The sequence below is a fragment of the Myotis myotis genome, unplaced genomic scaffold, assembly GCF_014108235.1.
Source record: "Myotis myotis isolate mMyoMyo1 unplaced genomic scaffold, mMyoMyo1.p scaffold_m19_p_7, whole genome shotgun sequence".
NCBI classification, from domain to species: domain Eukaryota; kingdom Metazoa; phylum Chordata; class Mammalia; order Chiroptera; family Vespertilionidae; genus Myotis; species Myotis myotis.
Window position 1 is genome coordinate 76,204,103 of NW_023416379.1, and position 17,665 is coordinate 76,221,767.

At 44.1% G+C, this 17,665-nt stretch overlaps 1 protein-coding gene across 9 annotated transcripts in view; it reads right to left on the reverse strand.

Moving 5' to 3' along the window:
- LOC118660411 (muscular LMNA interacting protein) overlaps positions 1 to 17,665 on the reverse strand; it is a 239,608-nt gene that overhangs the window by 58,880 nt on the left and 163,063 nt on the right. For all 9 annotated transcript variants that reach the window (XM_036317803.1, XM_036317801.1, XM_036317807.1 and 6 more), the window contains one exon: positions 9,410 to 9,454. In XM_036317803.1, coding sequence (XP_036173696.1) covers positions 9,410 to 9,454 — 45 coding nt within the window. The remainder of the gene's footprint in view (positions 1 to 9,409; positions 9,455 to 17,665) is intronic.

The window sequence follows — 17,665 nt, forward strand, 5'->3', positions numbered from 1 at the left end:
CAAGGAAAAACTGGTCAAGGACAAACTGCCTTTAAGCTTAAAGAAGACATCAGTTCTACACAAAAGCTTTCAGGGCCACATTTTCTGAACAACAGAGACTCAAGAGCCCTCAGAAGGATGAGTCATGCACCACTAAAGCAGGACACATCAGCTGGCATTCAGAACCGGGAACAGAGTTTCTGCAACTTTAAGCACTCTTCTCGATGGTGTTCCAGGAAACTGCATTTGCTTTTACCAGTATATGGCCATGTGACTTCATTTTTAAATCTATTTTTTTTTTACTCTCTAGATTCAGTATTCCATCATGAGTAACGATGAACATTCTGAATGGCATGAAATTTCAAAAGCAAAAGCCCAATGTCATCTAAACCACATTCCCCTACCTTCCTCCAAGGAAGACTGGCACTTTCCCCATCTTGTAGAGCCTAACCTGTTTTCTTATCCAGAGAAAAGAGATCTCTCGGCCTGTTAATATTGTGATGATTTAGCTCAGGAATTAGGAAAGCATGTGAAGTTTCAAACTAGATCCTCTTTTCTTTTTCTCTGTTTAGTATGACAGGGAAGCACCATCCACAGGTTCAAAACCTCAACACTATTTACCCCACCCAGTCTTCTCCTCCTTCTGTAAGTGCTCACATCTTTGCAGGCAATGTTAAAGCGCTAGCTCCACACAGATGCCCAATGAATGTCACACTTTCCTAGAAGCCCAGATTCCCAATCTCTTCAACCTTTGCTTATTCTCCTCCGATCACCTAAAATCCACAATTCCTTTTGAAAGTCACACAGAAAACAGGGATGACCACCAACACTCTGATCTTAAATAATCTATTTATCTGTAAAAATGGCCAATCATATCACCTCAGAGATAATATTTTAGAGATTTTGTGTACAATAATAACTCCTCCCATGTGTACAGGGCTACACTGGCAACATCATGTGTTATGATAGGTGAGTCTTAAAATAACTCCTTTAAGTTGACAGAGGAATTATACCAAATTCTATTTTATAGATGGGTATTTTCAAAACCCTCATCTCCGAGTTTCCAGTTTTGATGTACTGTGATATTGTTTAATGGAAAAAAAGATAAACCGAGGCACAGATTGATGAATTAATTTCATAAGGGCCCCCAAATTATTTTCCCTGAGCTCACTATTAAATAATTTGGCTTCCAGAATAAAGAATGAAAATATATTTTAAGAGTAAGGGTCAGGTCATTTTTTTTCCTTTCCAATGTTGAATTGGCACAGTGACAATGTAAAGAAGCAAATACATTAGCCAAGTTAAAAAGAAAAAACTTATGAAAAAGCGATATATCCTTAAAAAGCCAATCCTCAAAAGCAAAATGGCTTCTATATTAAGCTTTTGCTACCACAGCAATTTATCATATATTTTCATTTCTACCAGTTTATCTCATTTCCCATTTAAAACAGAAGTCAAATAAATTTAACTACTCATTATATACAAAACAACAACCTTACCTAATTTTAATTATAATCTATCACAAGTTCCCAGTAATTTTGTTTTTCTGTGCTACACATACAAGTAGATACATATATAAACAAAAAACCATATGCATCATCAGAACTACCTCTTATATGGTGTGTGTGTGTGTGTGTGTGTGTGTGTGTATTTGTTTTGTTTTTCAAAAGCATTCTTATTTAATTTATTCAGAAATTAATCCTGAAGAGAATTCATAATGGTAAAATATTGAAAATTCATTCACAAAAGTGAATAAAAATATAATCTTATTCATAAATTATGTTACTTAAAAGTAAAAATTTTATAAATCCTTTTAAAGCAAATGTCATATAACATCGCTGCATGCAATTATTTCTAATCTATTTAATTCTCAGGTAATCTAAATACAGGGTTAATGTCATTAAATGAACTCAAAGTGATTGGACTGAATAATTATATCAATGCAGAAGATGTTCTTTTTTATGTGATAAGCTTACTTGATAATAAACCCTTCACAACCCTATCTATATCTCTAGGGGATTTGGGTATTAAAATTTAATTTAAATCTTGGTTGAAAAATTCTGTGAACTCTTTAGAGAAAAAGTCTAAAGTAAATGCAAAGAAATTATCATCAGTCAGTCAAAGCAATGCTTTTGTTTTTCCCCTAGAGAACACAATGTAAAATTTATGGAATTATTTTGTTATGCAGGAAAATGTTTATATATTATGTTTACAATGGGTTGTTTTTACTATGTACCATTCTATGAAGTCATTATTTATATTTGCCTCTTTGAAATAGTTTCTTAAAATATTAAGCCAAGAACTATCTCATATTTAAGTCAGTCTGATAATATATATACCCCCAAAAATAAATATTTGTATATAACTAAATATATACTAGTATATTTAACCATTCAATATCTAAAATCTGTATTTCTTACTCTATTGAGCATAAATATATATGAGGATATTAAAAATATTATTGATTTTCAACATTACTCTCAAGAAATAAGTTTATTATTATTTGAAATATTAAAATAGTTGTGGTAATATTTCCATATCTAAAGTGGGAAACTGTTCATCTTCATATCTTCATTACATGATTTCAGTGCTTGTTTCCATGGCAACTCCTTCACTTCACTGTGTTAGTAATGATAGACTCACAGCACTAGAAAGGCTTGGAAAATATGTAATAGAATGGTCTCAATCAATTAGGAGTTTGAGGCACAGACTCACAGATTCATAACTTATCTGTTAGTCCAGTAGTTAGTATCAGAGCAGGAAGTATAAGGTAGGTTTTTTGGCCCCCATTCCAGCATTATTTCAACTATATTATACTACCTGCCACTATTCTAAACCAATTGACATTAAAATTACACACACACACACACACACACACACAAACACATTATATATATATATATATATACATATATATATATATGCATATATAAACACACACACACATATATATATATACACACACATCATATCTAATAATAGACAAACATGGTAATTAACCATAACTTCGCTACCCTTCCCATTGGCTAATCAGGGTGATATGCAAATTAACTGCCAACCAAGATGGCGGCCAACAGCCAGGCAGCTGAAGCGAACAGGAGGCTTGCTTGCTCCAGTGACGGAGCAAGCCAAGGTTCCCCGCCTTACGCAGCCAGCTCTGAGCTCCAGATGCAACAATGCTGCAATTATAGAAGCTAAACAAACCCAGAAACCTGCTTTCAGCTGCCAGCAGGCTCAGAGCTTAGAGCACCAGTGATGGCAACAGAGTTTCAATTATAGAATCTAAACAAACCCAGATACCTCCTTTCAGCCAGCCACGGCCTCAGAGCTGGAGCCGGCTCTCAGCTCCAGTGACAGCTATAGAAGGTAAATAAATCCCAGAATAAAAAAAAAAGAGGCTGGGAGCTTCAGTCGCCCACCAGCCTGAAAACGTCCCTCAGCCCCTCACCCAGACTGGCCAGGAACCCAGTGGGGACCCCCACCCTGACGGGGGTGTGACCAGCCTGCAAACAGCCATCAGCCCATCATCCAGGCTGGCCAGGCACCCAAGCAGGACCCCCATCCTGATCCGGGACACCTTTCAGGGCAAACCAGCCAGCCTCCACCCATGCACCAGACCTCTATCCTATATAGTAAAAGGGTAATAAGCAAACTGACCCTAACAGCAGAAGGACTGGGAATGACTGGTCACTATGACACACAGTGACCACCAGAGGGCAGATGCTCAATGCAGGAGCTGCCCTCTGGTGGTCAGGGTGCTCTCACATGGGAGGAGCTCTGCTCAGCCACAAGCCAGGCTGATGGCTGCCAGTACAGCGGTGGTGATGGGAGCCTCTCCTGCCTCCTCAGCAGCGCTAAGGATGTCCGACTGCAGCTTAGGTCTGCTCCCTGCTGGCAAGTGGGCATCCCCTGAGGGCTGCCGGGCTGCCAGAAGGATGTCTGGTTGCCATCTTAGGCCCAATCCCCCAGGGAGCAGGCCTAAGCCAGCAAGTGGTCACCCCCGAGGGGTCCCAGACAGCGAGAGGGCACAGACCAGGCTAAGGGACCCCTTACCCCCAAGTGCACAAATTTTTGTGCACAGGACCTCTAGTATATATATGTATGTGTGTGTATGTATGTATGTATGTATATATATATCCATCCTAGGTAATAAAAGGGTAATATGCAAATTGACTCTAACATCAGAACAACCAGGAACAACAGGTAACTATGACACGAACTGACCACCAGGGGGCAGACGCTCAATGCAGGAGCTGCCCCCTGGGGGTTAGTGCGCTCCGGCAGGGGGAGCTCTGCTCATCCACAGCTGGGCTGATGGCTGCAAGCGCAGCAGCGGTGGCGGGAGCTTCTCCCGCCTCCTTGGCAGTGCTAAGGATGTCCGACTGCGGCTTAGGCCCCTGCCCTCGGGGAGCGGGCCTAAGCCGTCAGTTGGACATCCCCCAAGGGCTCCTGGGCTGCCAGAGGGATGTCTGACTACCAGCTTAGGCCTGATACCCCAGGGAGTGGGCCTAAGCTGGCAGGTGGACATCCCCTGAGGGGACCTGGGCTGCCAGAGGGTGCAGGCTGGGCTGAGGGACACCATCCCATGCATGAATTTTCATGCACTAGGCCTCTAGTGTGTGTGTGTATATATGTGTGTATGTATGTGTGTATGTATGTGTATATATATATATATATATATATATATATATATATATATATATACTAGAGGCCTGGTGCACAAAAATTTGTGCACTCGGGGGGGAGGGGTTCCCTCAGCCCGGCCTGTGCCCTCTTGCAGTCTGGGACCCCTCGGGAGATAACGACCTTCTGGCTTAGGCCTGCTCCCGGGTGGCAGAGGGCAGGCCCAATCCCTAGGTGCAGCCCCTGGTCAGGCTCAGAGCAGGGCCGATTGGGGAGTTGGGGCACTGCCTCCTGTCATGCACAGAGCAGGGCGATCGGGAGGTTGTGATGTCATCCTCAGTCATGCTCAGGGTAGGGCCGATTGGGAGGTTGTGATGTCATCCTCAGTCATGCTCAGGGTAGGGCCGATTGGGAGGTTGGGGCACCGTCCCCTGTCACACTCAAGGCAGGGTCGATGGGGAGGTTGCGGCACCACCCCCTGTCACACACAGAGCAGGGCTAATCGGGGTTTGGGGCACTGCCCCCTGTCACTCACAGAGCAGGGCCCATCAGGGGGGTTGGGGCTCTGTACCCTGTCACGCACAGAGCAGGGCTCATCAGGGGGTTGGGGCACCGCCACTCTCACACTCAGGGCAGGGCTAATGAGGAGGTTATGGCTCTACCCTGTCACACACAGAGCAGGGCCGATCAGGGGGTTGGGGCGCCTTCCCTTGTCACGAACAGAGCAGGGTGGATAGGGATGTTGTGGCCCCACCCCCTGTCACACACAGAGCCGCAGGGCGATCAGGGGGTTTGGGCGCTGCCCCGTCACGCTGATCCAGGTGCCGGGAGGTCTCTCGGCTCCGCTGATCCCGGTGCTGGGAGGCATATTACCCTTTTGCTATATAGGGTAGAGGCCTGGTACACGGGTTGGGGCTGGCTGGTTTGCCCTGAAGGGTGTCCTGGATCAGGGTGGGGGTCCCCACTGGGGTGCCTGGCCAGCCTGGGTGAGGGGATGATGGCTGTTTGCAGCTGGTCACACACTCTTCAGGGTGAGGGTCCCCACTAGGGTGCCTGGCCAGTCTGGGTGAGGGGCTGAGGGCTATTTTCAGGCTGGGGGTGACTGAAGCTCCCAACCGCTCCTTTTTTTCTTTTTTTCTTTTTTTATTCTGGGCCAGCTTTAGCTTTGAGGCTTGGCTCCAGCTCTTAGGCCTCCACTGCTGAAAGTAGGTTTCTGGCCTTTGCTTACAATGTTGCGATCCTGCTGGCTGAAGCCTGGGGGACTAAAGCAGGTTTCTGGGGTTTTGTTTAGCTCCTATATTTGTTACATAGTTGCTTAGAGTTGCAGCTCAGAGGCCTGCAGTGGCAGGCGGGGAACGCTGGAGTCTTCCGTCATTGAAGCAAGCAAGCCTCATGTTAGTTTCAAGCTGCCTGGCTGCAGGCCGCCATCTTGGCTGGCAGTTAATTTGCATATTGCCCTGATTAGCCAATGGGAAGGGTAGCGGTCATACGCCAATTACCATGTTTCTCTTTTATTAGGTAGGATATCTCCTATCCAATAATAGACAAACATTGTAATTAACCGTAACTTTGCTACCATCGTCATTGGCTGATCAGCACAATAAGCAAATTAACCCCCAACAAAGATGGCGGCTAATTTGCATACTGCAGGCAAGGCGGGACACTGGGAGCCACCTTCCAGGCCCCCATGTGCGATGCCTGGAGCCGCTGGAAAGCCGGGCCGCAGGCAAGGCAGCCCCCCGGGACCCAGAAGCCGCCTTGCCTGCCACCGGTGATCGTGATCAGAAAGCTGGGCCGCAGGCAAGCCAGTCCCCTGGGACCCAGGAGCCCATCGGTGAGGTCTGCAGGTGAAGCAGCGATCAAGCTATGAAGGGGAGGGTGGGAGGTGGAAGGAGCTACAGGAGCAGCTCTGGCTGGAGACTGAAGACTCTGGCCTGAGCAAGGAGCAAAGACTGAAGGCTCCAGCTGCAGCGAAGACTGTGTCTAGAGTGAAGAAGTAAGGCGGTGGCCAGAGTGAAGGAAAACTGGTGCTGGCAGCCAGGGGAAAGAAGGCCTATTGCACGAATCTTCGTGCAACGGGCCTCTAGTATATGTATACACACACATACACATACACATATACTAGAGGCCCAGTGCACGAATTTATGCACAGGTGGGGTCGGCATTGGGACTGATCAGGGCCGAGGGGGAGGCCTGTGGGATTGGGCTGAACCAGCTCTTCGACATCCCCCGAAAGGTCCCAGATTGCAAGAGGGCACAGGCCAGGCCAAGGAACCCCACCAGTGCACGATCGTGGCTGGGGAGGGATGCAGGAAGTTGGCCAGCCGGGGAGGGACCACAGGAGGACTCCAGGGCATGCCCAGCCTGTCTCACTCAGTCCCAATCAGCTGGGCCTCAGTAGCAAGCTAAGTTAGTGGTCAGAGCGTCTACCCCCGGTGGGCAGTGCATGTCATAGCAACTGGTTGATCAGTCGACTGTCTGGCCCCTGGTGGTCAGTGCACATCATAGTGAGCAGTTGAGCAGCCTTAGCATATCATTAGCATATTACGCTTTGATTGGTTTAACGGCCAATCTGTTGGCCAGACACTTAGCATATTAGGCTTTTATTATATAGGATATATATATATATATATATATATATATATATATATATATATATATTACCATAGCCAGCAGTTTGATTGAATAGGCTACTTTAAGAGTTAAAAGTACCCTTTTATGATTTTTTTAGGCAAAATAAAAATATTGTTATCATTGTGATATGATAAGAAGATGACTTGATGGCCATGGATGTAGGACACTAAAACAATTTTTTTAAAAGGGGGGAAATCAGTATTAAGCAGTGATTTTGTCTTCTTAATGTCTTAAACTGATTTTCTAGAAATTTTTATTAATCTTCCTGAAGGTGCCTACTGTTCAGGAATTTATAGTTATAAACAATTAAAATTATAAAGAAAATATTTATTAATAGTCAACTTATTTCATAGTTTCAACTTACTAAGAAAACATAGTTCTCTTATGTTTCAAATATTTATCTATAAATAACAGATTCTAGAGTCTCAATATGTGCCCCCAACACAGCAGTCACTAGTCCTTGTGTTGAACCCTTGAAATGTGACTAGTCTGAATTGAGATTTACTGTAAAAGTTAAATGCACAACAGGATTCAAAGACAGTGTCCCAAAAAGTTAATGTAAAACATTTCAATTTTATATTGTTTATATGTTAAAATGATATTTATAATTAAGTAAAACACATTGTTGAACATAATATAATATATAATACACTGTTATAGAATATTATACACTAGAGGCCTGGTGCACGGATTCATGCACCAGTGGGGTCTCTCAGCCTGTCCTGCGCCCTCTCGCAATCCAGGACCCTTGGGTATATAGTAGTGCCAGAAGTAGCAGGCGGCTGGGGAGGAACCCAAGCCCAGGCTGGGCACCTGCCACCGCCGCCCAATAGCACTGCCGCGGAGGCAGGAGAGGCTTGTGCCACCACAGCGCTTACCAGCTGTGAGCCTGGCATCTGGCACCCAATGGTCAGTTAAGTGGCACTCCCACTGTGGGAACACACTGACCACCAGGGGGCAGTTCCTGCATTGAGCATCTGCCCCCTGTGGTCAGTGTGCATCATAGTGAATGATTGACCAGTTGTTCTGTCATTTGGTAGCTTAGGCTTTTATATATATAGACAATACATAATAATAATATAATTGAACATATCTATAATAATAAAAGCATAATATGACAATTAGACCAGACGTCCTTCCGGACAAAGCCAGGGATGCAGCAGAAGGATGGAGGCAGCCGCCACGGCTGCAAGGGATAGATACAGGCAGTCGCTGCGGCTGCAAAGGCCTACTTTTGCATGAATTTCATGCATCGGGCCTCTAGTCTATACTAATAATAGCCTAGGGTGGTTGTCATGCCTCCACGCATCATGCCCTAATGTTGTCACAAGATGGCCATCATAAGATGGCCATGTGCACAGCGGAAGCAGGGCCTGGCAGAGGAGGCAGGTCGTGGCAGGGGAGGGCAGTTGTGGGTGATCAGACCTGCAGGGGAGGGAAGTTGGGGGCGATCAGGTGGGCAGGGGAGGACAGTTGGGGGCAATCAGGGTGGCAGGCAGAAACGGTTAGGGGCAATCAGGCAGGCAGGCAGGCTTGCAGGCAAGTGGTTAGGAGCCAGCAGTCCCAGATTGTGAGAGGGATGTCTGAGGGGTCCCAGACTGGAGAGGGTGCAGGTCAGGCTGAGCGACACCCCTCCATGCATGAATTTCATGCACCGGGCCTCTAGTAATAATATAATATTGAATATGATCTGTTTCTTTTTAAATGTGGCTGCTAAAAAATTTTATATTACATATGTGGCCTGCATTATGATTTTCACATATTTCTACTGCTCATCACTGGTCTAGTCCAGTCTCATTTCTTCAAGTCCAGAGCCTACCCTGTATTATCTAACATGGCCTTTTCTTTGAACCCTCTTCTGATCTCTCCCATCAGGACATGAGTTTTTTCCTTTTCTAAATTCCAACAGCTTGCTTCTGATCCTCACCAATTCTATTCTAACATCACTACTAAATGCAAGTTACTGGCAAATAGGGTCTGTGTCTGGGTTTGTGTGTGTGTGCAGCTTGCAAAACAACCCTCATGGAGCATTAGTAAAGCTTTTATTAGAAAAGTAAGCAAATAAACTTATATGAAGTCAACTTATTCTCAGTTCACTTTTGCTCAAATAAAGTTGTCTTGAAGGGTCAGAATTTTCTAAACTAGGTCTATGACTTAGTAAGAGGATACGTACCAGCTGACTCTCAGATATGGTAGACGATGGTGAAGAGAGGTTTGCCTGCAAAATATAAACATGGCATTTATTTAGCAAAATTCATAACTTACTAAAATAATATATCTATGTTACTAAGTATTTTGAAGTTCTTTTATTATTAAAGTAATAGATATATCCATTGTAAGATTTTGAAAAAGTACAAAATTAAAAGAAAAATAATATTCTGCCACCAAAAATGCATTTTTGGTACATTGCCTTACAATATTTTTCCTGTGTGCTTTTATTCAGCTCACATAATAATGAATATGATGTTTTATATGTTGATTTCCCTGAACATCTTAACCTAAGCACTATCACAAGGCATCAAAAATTCTTCAAGGTGCTGGCTGGAGTGGCTCATCAGCCTGTGCACCAAAAGGTTGCCAGTTTGATTCCTGGGCAGGGCATATACCTGAGTTGTGGGTTTGATCCCTAGGTGAGGAGTACACAAAAGACAAAATGTTTCTCTCTAGCATTGATGTTTCTCATTTCTCTCTCTCTCTCTCTCTCTCTCTCTCTCTCTCTCTCTCTCTCTCTCTCTCTCCCCCCCCCTTCCCTCCCTCTCTAAGCATGTCCTTGGGTGAGGTTTAAAAAAAAAAATTCTTCAAGATCACATAATATTTCATTCTCTGCACACTCCACATTTTACTTAAATATAGCAGCACTGTTGTATATTTATATATACTTATGCATATGGAAACAAAAACTTATTTTTCTTTAAGTATCTTTATATAAAAGTGACCCCAGAGTTTTCATAATTTGTGAAATAAAGTGATTTGGTTTTTAGTTGTTTTCAGTTAAAGAGGAGGTCATTATTATTTCCTTATCCTTTGTTTATGCATGTCACTCTAGTGTGGATTTAGTTTCTTTCTTACTGAAGTAAATCCTTTGGTAGTTTTTTCAGGCCTTACTGTCTTGGACTTTGAAAATATTTTTATTTTGTTCTAATTCTTGAATGGGAGTTCCACTGGACATCGAATTCGGGGGTAATAGTCATTGTCCTGCAGCATCTTCATGGTGCTATCCCCCTGGCTCTGGCTTCTGTTACTGCTGTCAATCAAAATGTTATGACTTGGCAGATCAGCTGTCTTCACATTTGTTTAGCATTTCAGATTTTCTCCCTGACATTCTGTAATTTCACTATGATGTGTCCGCGGGTGAGTTTATTTTTATGTATCTTTTTGGGGGACTTGGTTTATTCATTTTGAGCGTGCCTATTTTTCTTCAATTCTGGAAAATCCTCTATGAATACCTCTTCAATTATTACCTTTCTCCAATTATATCTAACCTCATTTTGTGGAGCTTCTATGAAATATATTTTGGATCTTCTCAATCCAGCATCCATTTTTATAAGATTCCCTTTCATATTTTTTATATCATTATGCTGCATTCTGGAGGGTTTCCATATATAAGATCAGCAGTTAATTAATTTTTCTTCAACTGTATACTAGTATGTTTAACACAATAGAACTTTTATTTAATGAATTTATTTTTAACGAGCAGAAGTTTTATTTGGTTCTTTTTCAAATATGTTTTATGATAACTATAACTCCTATTAACTATTTTAACACATTTGTTAATTCTTTCCAGATTTTTATATAGCCCTCCCTGCATTGCTAAATCTCCTATTTCTTGTATCTGCTGACTCTCTCTCTCATGCCTCTCCCCCATGATAATCTATACTCATTTTATGGCTTTTTTGAAAAGTTTATCTTTAGTCAGGGTAACTGGTGATGATTTCTGAAGGTGTCTGAGAAACCCTGAGTTGGAACACTATCTCTACAATATATTTCAAATTCACCCTTGTTGAATTTTACTGGCTCTGGATCTGTTTCCATTTTATTTTATCACCCTGATATTTCTAAATATCAAGGGTGACATATCACCACATCTTAAATTTCGCAGGCTTAGGACCTTTTTCTTATGGATATCTATTTTACTACCTAAGAGTATAAGGTAAAGACAATAGATGGATTTATCTTTGTTCTGTTTCTTTTTTATGTCCAACATGGCCTTCTAGACTCCTGGATATGAGATGGCAAACCCCCTCTCTGCTTGCACCATCATAACTACGCCTCAGCTCCTGTAATCTCGCTGGCTTCTTGGGGCGAATTGCAGTGAGAAGCAGGGGAGGTCTGCACACATGTGCACAGCACTCCCTATCTGTGGTCCAGGAACTTTCCCCTAGGACCGTGACGGCGAACCTATGACACGTGTGTCAGAGGTGACACGCAAACTCATTTTTTTGGTTGATTTTTCTTTGTTAAATGGCATTTAAATATATAAAATAAATATCAAAAATATAAATCTTTGTTTTACTATGGTTGCAAATATCAAAAAATTTCTATATTGTGACACGGCACCAGAGACAAGTTACAGTTTTTCAAAATGCTGACACACCGAGCTCAAAAGGTTCACCATAACTGCCCTAGGAACAAATAAGGAACCCAGTCCTCCTTCTGTAGCCTAGGCAACAAGCCTTCAGCGTGAATGCAATGGATGTGGAAGGCCGGTGAAATACCTGGAAGCTTAGCATGTAACGTAGAAAGAATGTCTAGAATGTGTATGTATACCATATGCGGGAGACACAGAGCCTAGGGGGATATATAAGGCCAAACCCAGCTTTGCTCGGAGCTCAGCCTCTGGAGAGGACCCCGCTGAGCTAGCATTGGTGCCAATAAACAGTCCTTTTCTGAATCTCCAAGTGCATTTGGTTTGTCGCTTCCCGCTGGGGCCTGATTTCCGCCATCACAGATGTACACAAAGAATTCTTTTACAGGTCTTAGACTTGTTATGTAGTGAAAGTTAAAATCTAAACTCCTGCCTGCTAGCACCTAGGTTCTGAAGTACCTATGTCCCATCAAGCTTTAGCTTCTTCTTTTCTGGGATACTTTTGCCTGGAGCTCCCCTTCATTTCTGGCACTCGGAGTTTTACCTTTCTTTTGGGTTGGGTTACGTAGGCATATTTTAACAGGCATTGCTGCATTTCAACGGGAGGCTGAGCTCCCACATCAGCTCAGCCTTCACCTTTCATGGGAAATAGTCAACATACAGGTGCATAATTATAAATATACTTAGCTAAAATATAATAAAGTTGTGTTCCTAAATATTTCTATTCTTTTTAAAATGGCAAACATTTGTCAGGGTTTATTATAAATGTGTCAATATGGCTGTTCCAACTCTGAGAGAGGAAACATACTGAACACTGAAAAGTTGGTGGTTCTTACAATATTGCCAAGTACACCGCAGAGGCATGTGAATCACCAAACACAATGATGAGGCACCTGCAGTCCTTGTTTGTTTTCTGCTTTTTGTGTCATGCCATTCTTCAGGACTGTCACTGCTCACCACCATACCTGGCAGCAGGCTGTCTTGGCTGAGTGCCCCTGTCTCTGATTGCTGCAGACCAGGTGAGTGTGCACTGAGGTTATGATTAGTCATTGCTGCAGAAAATGCCCTTCAGAGTATAGATTACCACGTTCTTACAGTAGGCAGCTAGTTAGATATTAATAAAAACAGAGGGAGCCAGACATCTAAGTGGATTAACTAGGAAGGGGCAGCTTCACAGACACTCCAGAAAAGAGCCACACCCTCCACCAAACACACTCCAATCCTATCTAATAATAGACAAACATGGTAACTGACCCTACCTTTGCTACGCCTCCCATCGGCTAATCATCGTGATATGCAAATTAACCGCCAACGAAGATGGCAGCTAATTTGCATACTGCAGGTAGGGCGGGACAGTGCAAGCCGCCAGCGTGCTGCCATCCAGGACAGGCCGGCCCCAGAAGCCCCAGAAGCCATCTGATATGGTAGTAACTCTATCAGTAAGCACTCTGAAAGTCAGTGGCATAAATGCACCAATTAAAAGACAGATTATGAAGGTGAATCAAAAACAAAACCCACTTTAAATATAAAGACACATATAGATTAAAAGTAAATGAATTAAGCTGCAGCCTGTTTTGCTCAGTGGATAGAGCATTAGCCTGTGGACTGAAGGGTTCCAGGTTCGATTCCAATCAAGGGCATGTACCTTAGTTGCTGGCTTGATCCCCAGTCCCTATCAAAGCATAAAGCAGGAAGCAACCAATCAATGTGTCTCTCCCTTTCCCCTCACTCTCTCTAAAATTCAATGGAAAAATATCCTTGGGTTAAGATTAACAAAAACAAAGTAAATGGGTTAAGTAACATTAAAGAGATTATAAGAAAAATATATTCCAAATTTTGTTAGTTGTATAATGGTTATGTTTAAATTATTAACACCTAAGAAATTGAGTGAAAGGTACATATAATATGCTGTAGTATTTTATAGGTTTTTTTTACATGTATGAGATTATTTTAAATTAAAGTATTAAAAAAATTAAAAATTAATAAAATATTAATTGAAATGTATCTGCATTACATGAAAAATCTAATTGCTTCTAGCATAATTTATTAAATTGTGCTAAAATTTACAAGGGTTCAATTAAAAAATATCTTAATTCTAAATGATATAATAGAAAATATATAATAGTGCAGTTATAAGCACTTATCTGAAAATAAAAATTTAAAGAAGTGAATTTAAAGAAGGGATTAGCCAAAGAAAATATATGCACAACCCATGGACATAGACAACAGTATGGTGATGTCCAGAGAGAAGTGGGGGGCAAGAGCTGGGTAGAGGGGGCAAAAGGGGGGAAATAGGGACATCCTATATAATAATAATAAAAAGGCTAATATGCACATTGACTGAAGGGCAGAATGACCGGTTGCTATGATGCGCACTGGCCACCAGAGGGAAAATCTCAATGCAGGAGCTGCCCCCTGGTGGTCAGTGTACCTCCATATGGGGAGTGCCACTCAGCCAGAAGCTGGTTCATGGCTGGCCAGTGCAGTGATGGTGGCAGGAGCTTCTCCCACCTCCGTGGCAGCACTAAGAATGTCCAACTAACGGATTAGGCCCGATCCCTTGGGGGCCTAAGCCTTTAGTTGAACATCCCCCGAGGGCTCCCTGGCTGCCAGAAGGATGTCTGACTGCAAGCTTAGGCCTGATCCCCCAGGGAGTGGGCCTAAGTCGACAGGTGGACATCCCCCAAGGGGTCCTGGATTGTGAATGGGCGCAGGCCGGGCTGAGGGACCCCCCTGAGTGCACAAATTTTTGTGCACTGGGCCTCTAGTCCTTAAATAGGCAGGAAAGACCAGCTTTCCAATCTTCTCAGGGAGCAATGGGTTCCTCCCTCCGCACCCTCACCCACTCCCATTAAGCAGGGAGGGATAAATAGTGAGGGGGAAATTCCTCTGTTGAGGCATGGGCAGTAGAAGCCAAGATGGCACTGCGGGAGGTCCTTTTACTATGAGGCCTGCACAGTAGGAGCAAAAACGGCAACCATAAAGGTGAGGAGAAAAGCCTGGGGAAAAGATTGGATTAGGATAAGGGCAAGAAACCCCCCAAAGATCTCAGAAAGGAATTGGTTAGGGGGTGGGGAGTGGGAGGGGGGGAGGTACCAGCCTAGCCCTGGGAAGATCCAGGAAAGAGACTAGATCAGCTGTGGGCAAACTACGGCCCGTGGGCCGGATCCGGCCCGTTCGGCTGTTCTATCCGGCCTGCGGAGCTGAAAGAGCAGAGGGTTCTCTTGCTCTCCCCTCTGCTCCTTCACCAGCAGCAGTGTTAGCATGGCAACGTTGGGAAACACGGCCGCAGCTCCTTCTGAGTCCAGTTTAAGAACCCATTGTGGCCCTCAAGTCAAAAAGTTTGCCCACCCCTGGACTAGATAGTTTGACAAAAAACCTCCTCCCTCCCAAGCCCAAAGATATGTAATCAAAGTTTAACCAAGTTCTGTCTCAGTGGCACCCTTTTTCTCACTCTCTCTCTTCAGCAGCTCTGTATGCAGATGAAGCACAGCGGATCATGGGCTGGCAGGAGCAGAGATGGTGCTAGATTGTTGGAGCCTTGAATGCCAGGTTAAGGGCATGGGAGCGCTGGGTCCTGGCCCTTATCCTGGGCTTGGTGGGGACAAGTATGGGCCTGGGGCCCCAGAAGCTGGACTTCTTCCACAGTGAGATGGAGCCGAGTGTGAATGAGACGTTGCCTAGGCCCTTTCTTTGTTTTTGATCCAATAAATCTTGCCACTACACCTCACATCCTCCTATGCATGTATCCCTGAAATGCGTTTTCTGTGACACTGTGGAAGAATTCTATTTCCTCTGGCAACAGACTGGCTGCTTCCCCTTTCCTGCCTAAGAAGTGCAGAGAGAAAAGGCCTGCTTCAAGAAGAAGAGCTTAGAATGTTAGCCTTAGCCTAATTTGAATTGAGTATGATAAGGACAGTGATGACTGTATACCATGAAGGGACAAGGAGGAGCTGTGGTTTATGCAAAGAGAGCTGGGACCTCACCTCCCTTGTCCTCAGAAGTCTTTTCTTCATTCATCTGTCCTCCCTCTGCTGCTGCCGCTGTATACTCTCAGACTCTTTGTTTCATCCTCACCCCTGCTGCTTTACTGCCTGCTCATTCCAGGTCCAGATCAGAAACTCCCCTCCTTCCCTCTGCTCCCTCTCCATGGCCCCAAGGCCAGACAGCATTCCCTTGGCTCTGTGGCTCACCTGCAGCCTGGGCCCCTATGCAATGGGGGCTACTGCCAGTCCAGCACCCAGTGGGAGCACCTGGGGCTCATAGCTCATTGTCCTGTTCCCTGCTCTTGTTACAACTGCCGCTGCCCCTTTGTGCCCCAGGATCCCTGTGAGCCCAGGGTGCCAAGTTCCCCGAACTGTGCAGTTAAACTTGGGAAATTGTGCCTCCAAGGCCAAAATTAATTCTCCTGCTGGAATACAATAAATAGAAAACCTTTATTTGCAAGCAGTTACAAAAATGGGGAGGTTTATATTAAACAATTTGGGAAAATAATTTTAAAAGAACTTCCACAAGAGGAAACTAATTTTGAGACTGACTGAACATTTGTTAATCTTGCCAACAACTCCTATGCTCTCAGACACAGGGATATCCAGCAATTTATGATCTTCTTAGAGAAGGCTGACAAGATTCACCACCAGGGCCAGAGATGCTGTCTTGTCTGTCTGGCCCAACTAGGGCCATATACGTAGGACACCAGGGATCGTCTCTAATCCCTCCTGGATCCCTGGTTTTTAAAACCAATTTTCCATGAGAACCTTGGAGATGACATAACAGGAACCCCCCTTCCCTTCTAATGGTGGCTGCCATCTGCCTACTAGGGCCCTTGAAGGACCAGGGCTGCTGGGACTGTGAAAGGCAGGGAAATAGGTCAGCAGCCTGACTATTAAAGGCCAGTTATAGGACGAGTTTCTACCCGAGGCAGTGGAGGTACTAGGCACCCCTCACACAGACAGACATGAGGGTGGGACCTCAGGTAAGGCCAGATAAGGCGAAAGGCCATCAAGCAGAGAAGCCTCGCTTGAGGAAACGGGCCATACTTACAGTCCAGGTAGAGCTAAAGCCACCTGACTGAGCAGAGTGAATCCAACTAAGCAATACTTGATCAAAACTGTGACTGTTGGTTAGGCTGCCCTTAGAAGATGGGGCAACACTCCAACCCGGACAGAAACCATATTGCAGTCTCCGGGAAGGACTTCACCTCTGTCGGAGGTGGGGCAAGCCATGGGTCTTGAGACACCAAGGCCAGAAACGGGTAGCCCATCATCCTGGGGTTTTGGTTGTGTGTTGCAGGGCTTGGGAGTGTTGAGGACACTCATGCTCTTTTACAAGGAAGGAAATCTCTCTCCCTGAAGACAATGGGCAATACCACCTCCATCCACAGTGCCTAAAGAGATCCCTTTTGGGGTGCATACTCGAAACTTCACCCTCAGTCCCTAATCTTCTTTTACAATAGGTATAGCCCCAATATAAACTGTGCAATGAGAGGTTTGGCCAGTTAGAGGCATCCCAGGAAATCTATAGGTATAGTAGGCAAACCTGATAGCAACTGTGTGGCTTGGCTTCATTGCCCTAAAAGGCTAATTAAAGCAAATTCTGGAGATTCCTTATGATATTCCAGAAAGCAGATTTAAAAGTGCCTACGTGATCAATTGCTATTCTCACTGTGTTTATGAAATAACCAGGACGAATTGAAACTGGACTTACTAGGTGTACTGGTTAATAATGTAGATTTTGTAATCAAAGAAAACACGATAATTTCAAGAGAAACATCAAAAGTGCTTTATTCAAAGTAATGTCCATCGCTAGCTACACATTTCCCCCATCTTTCATGTAATTTGTGGA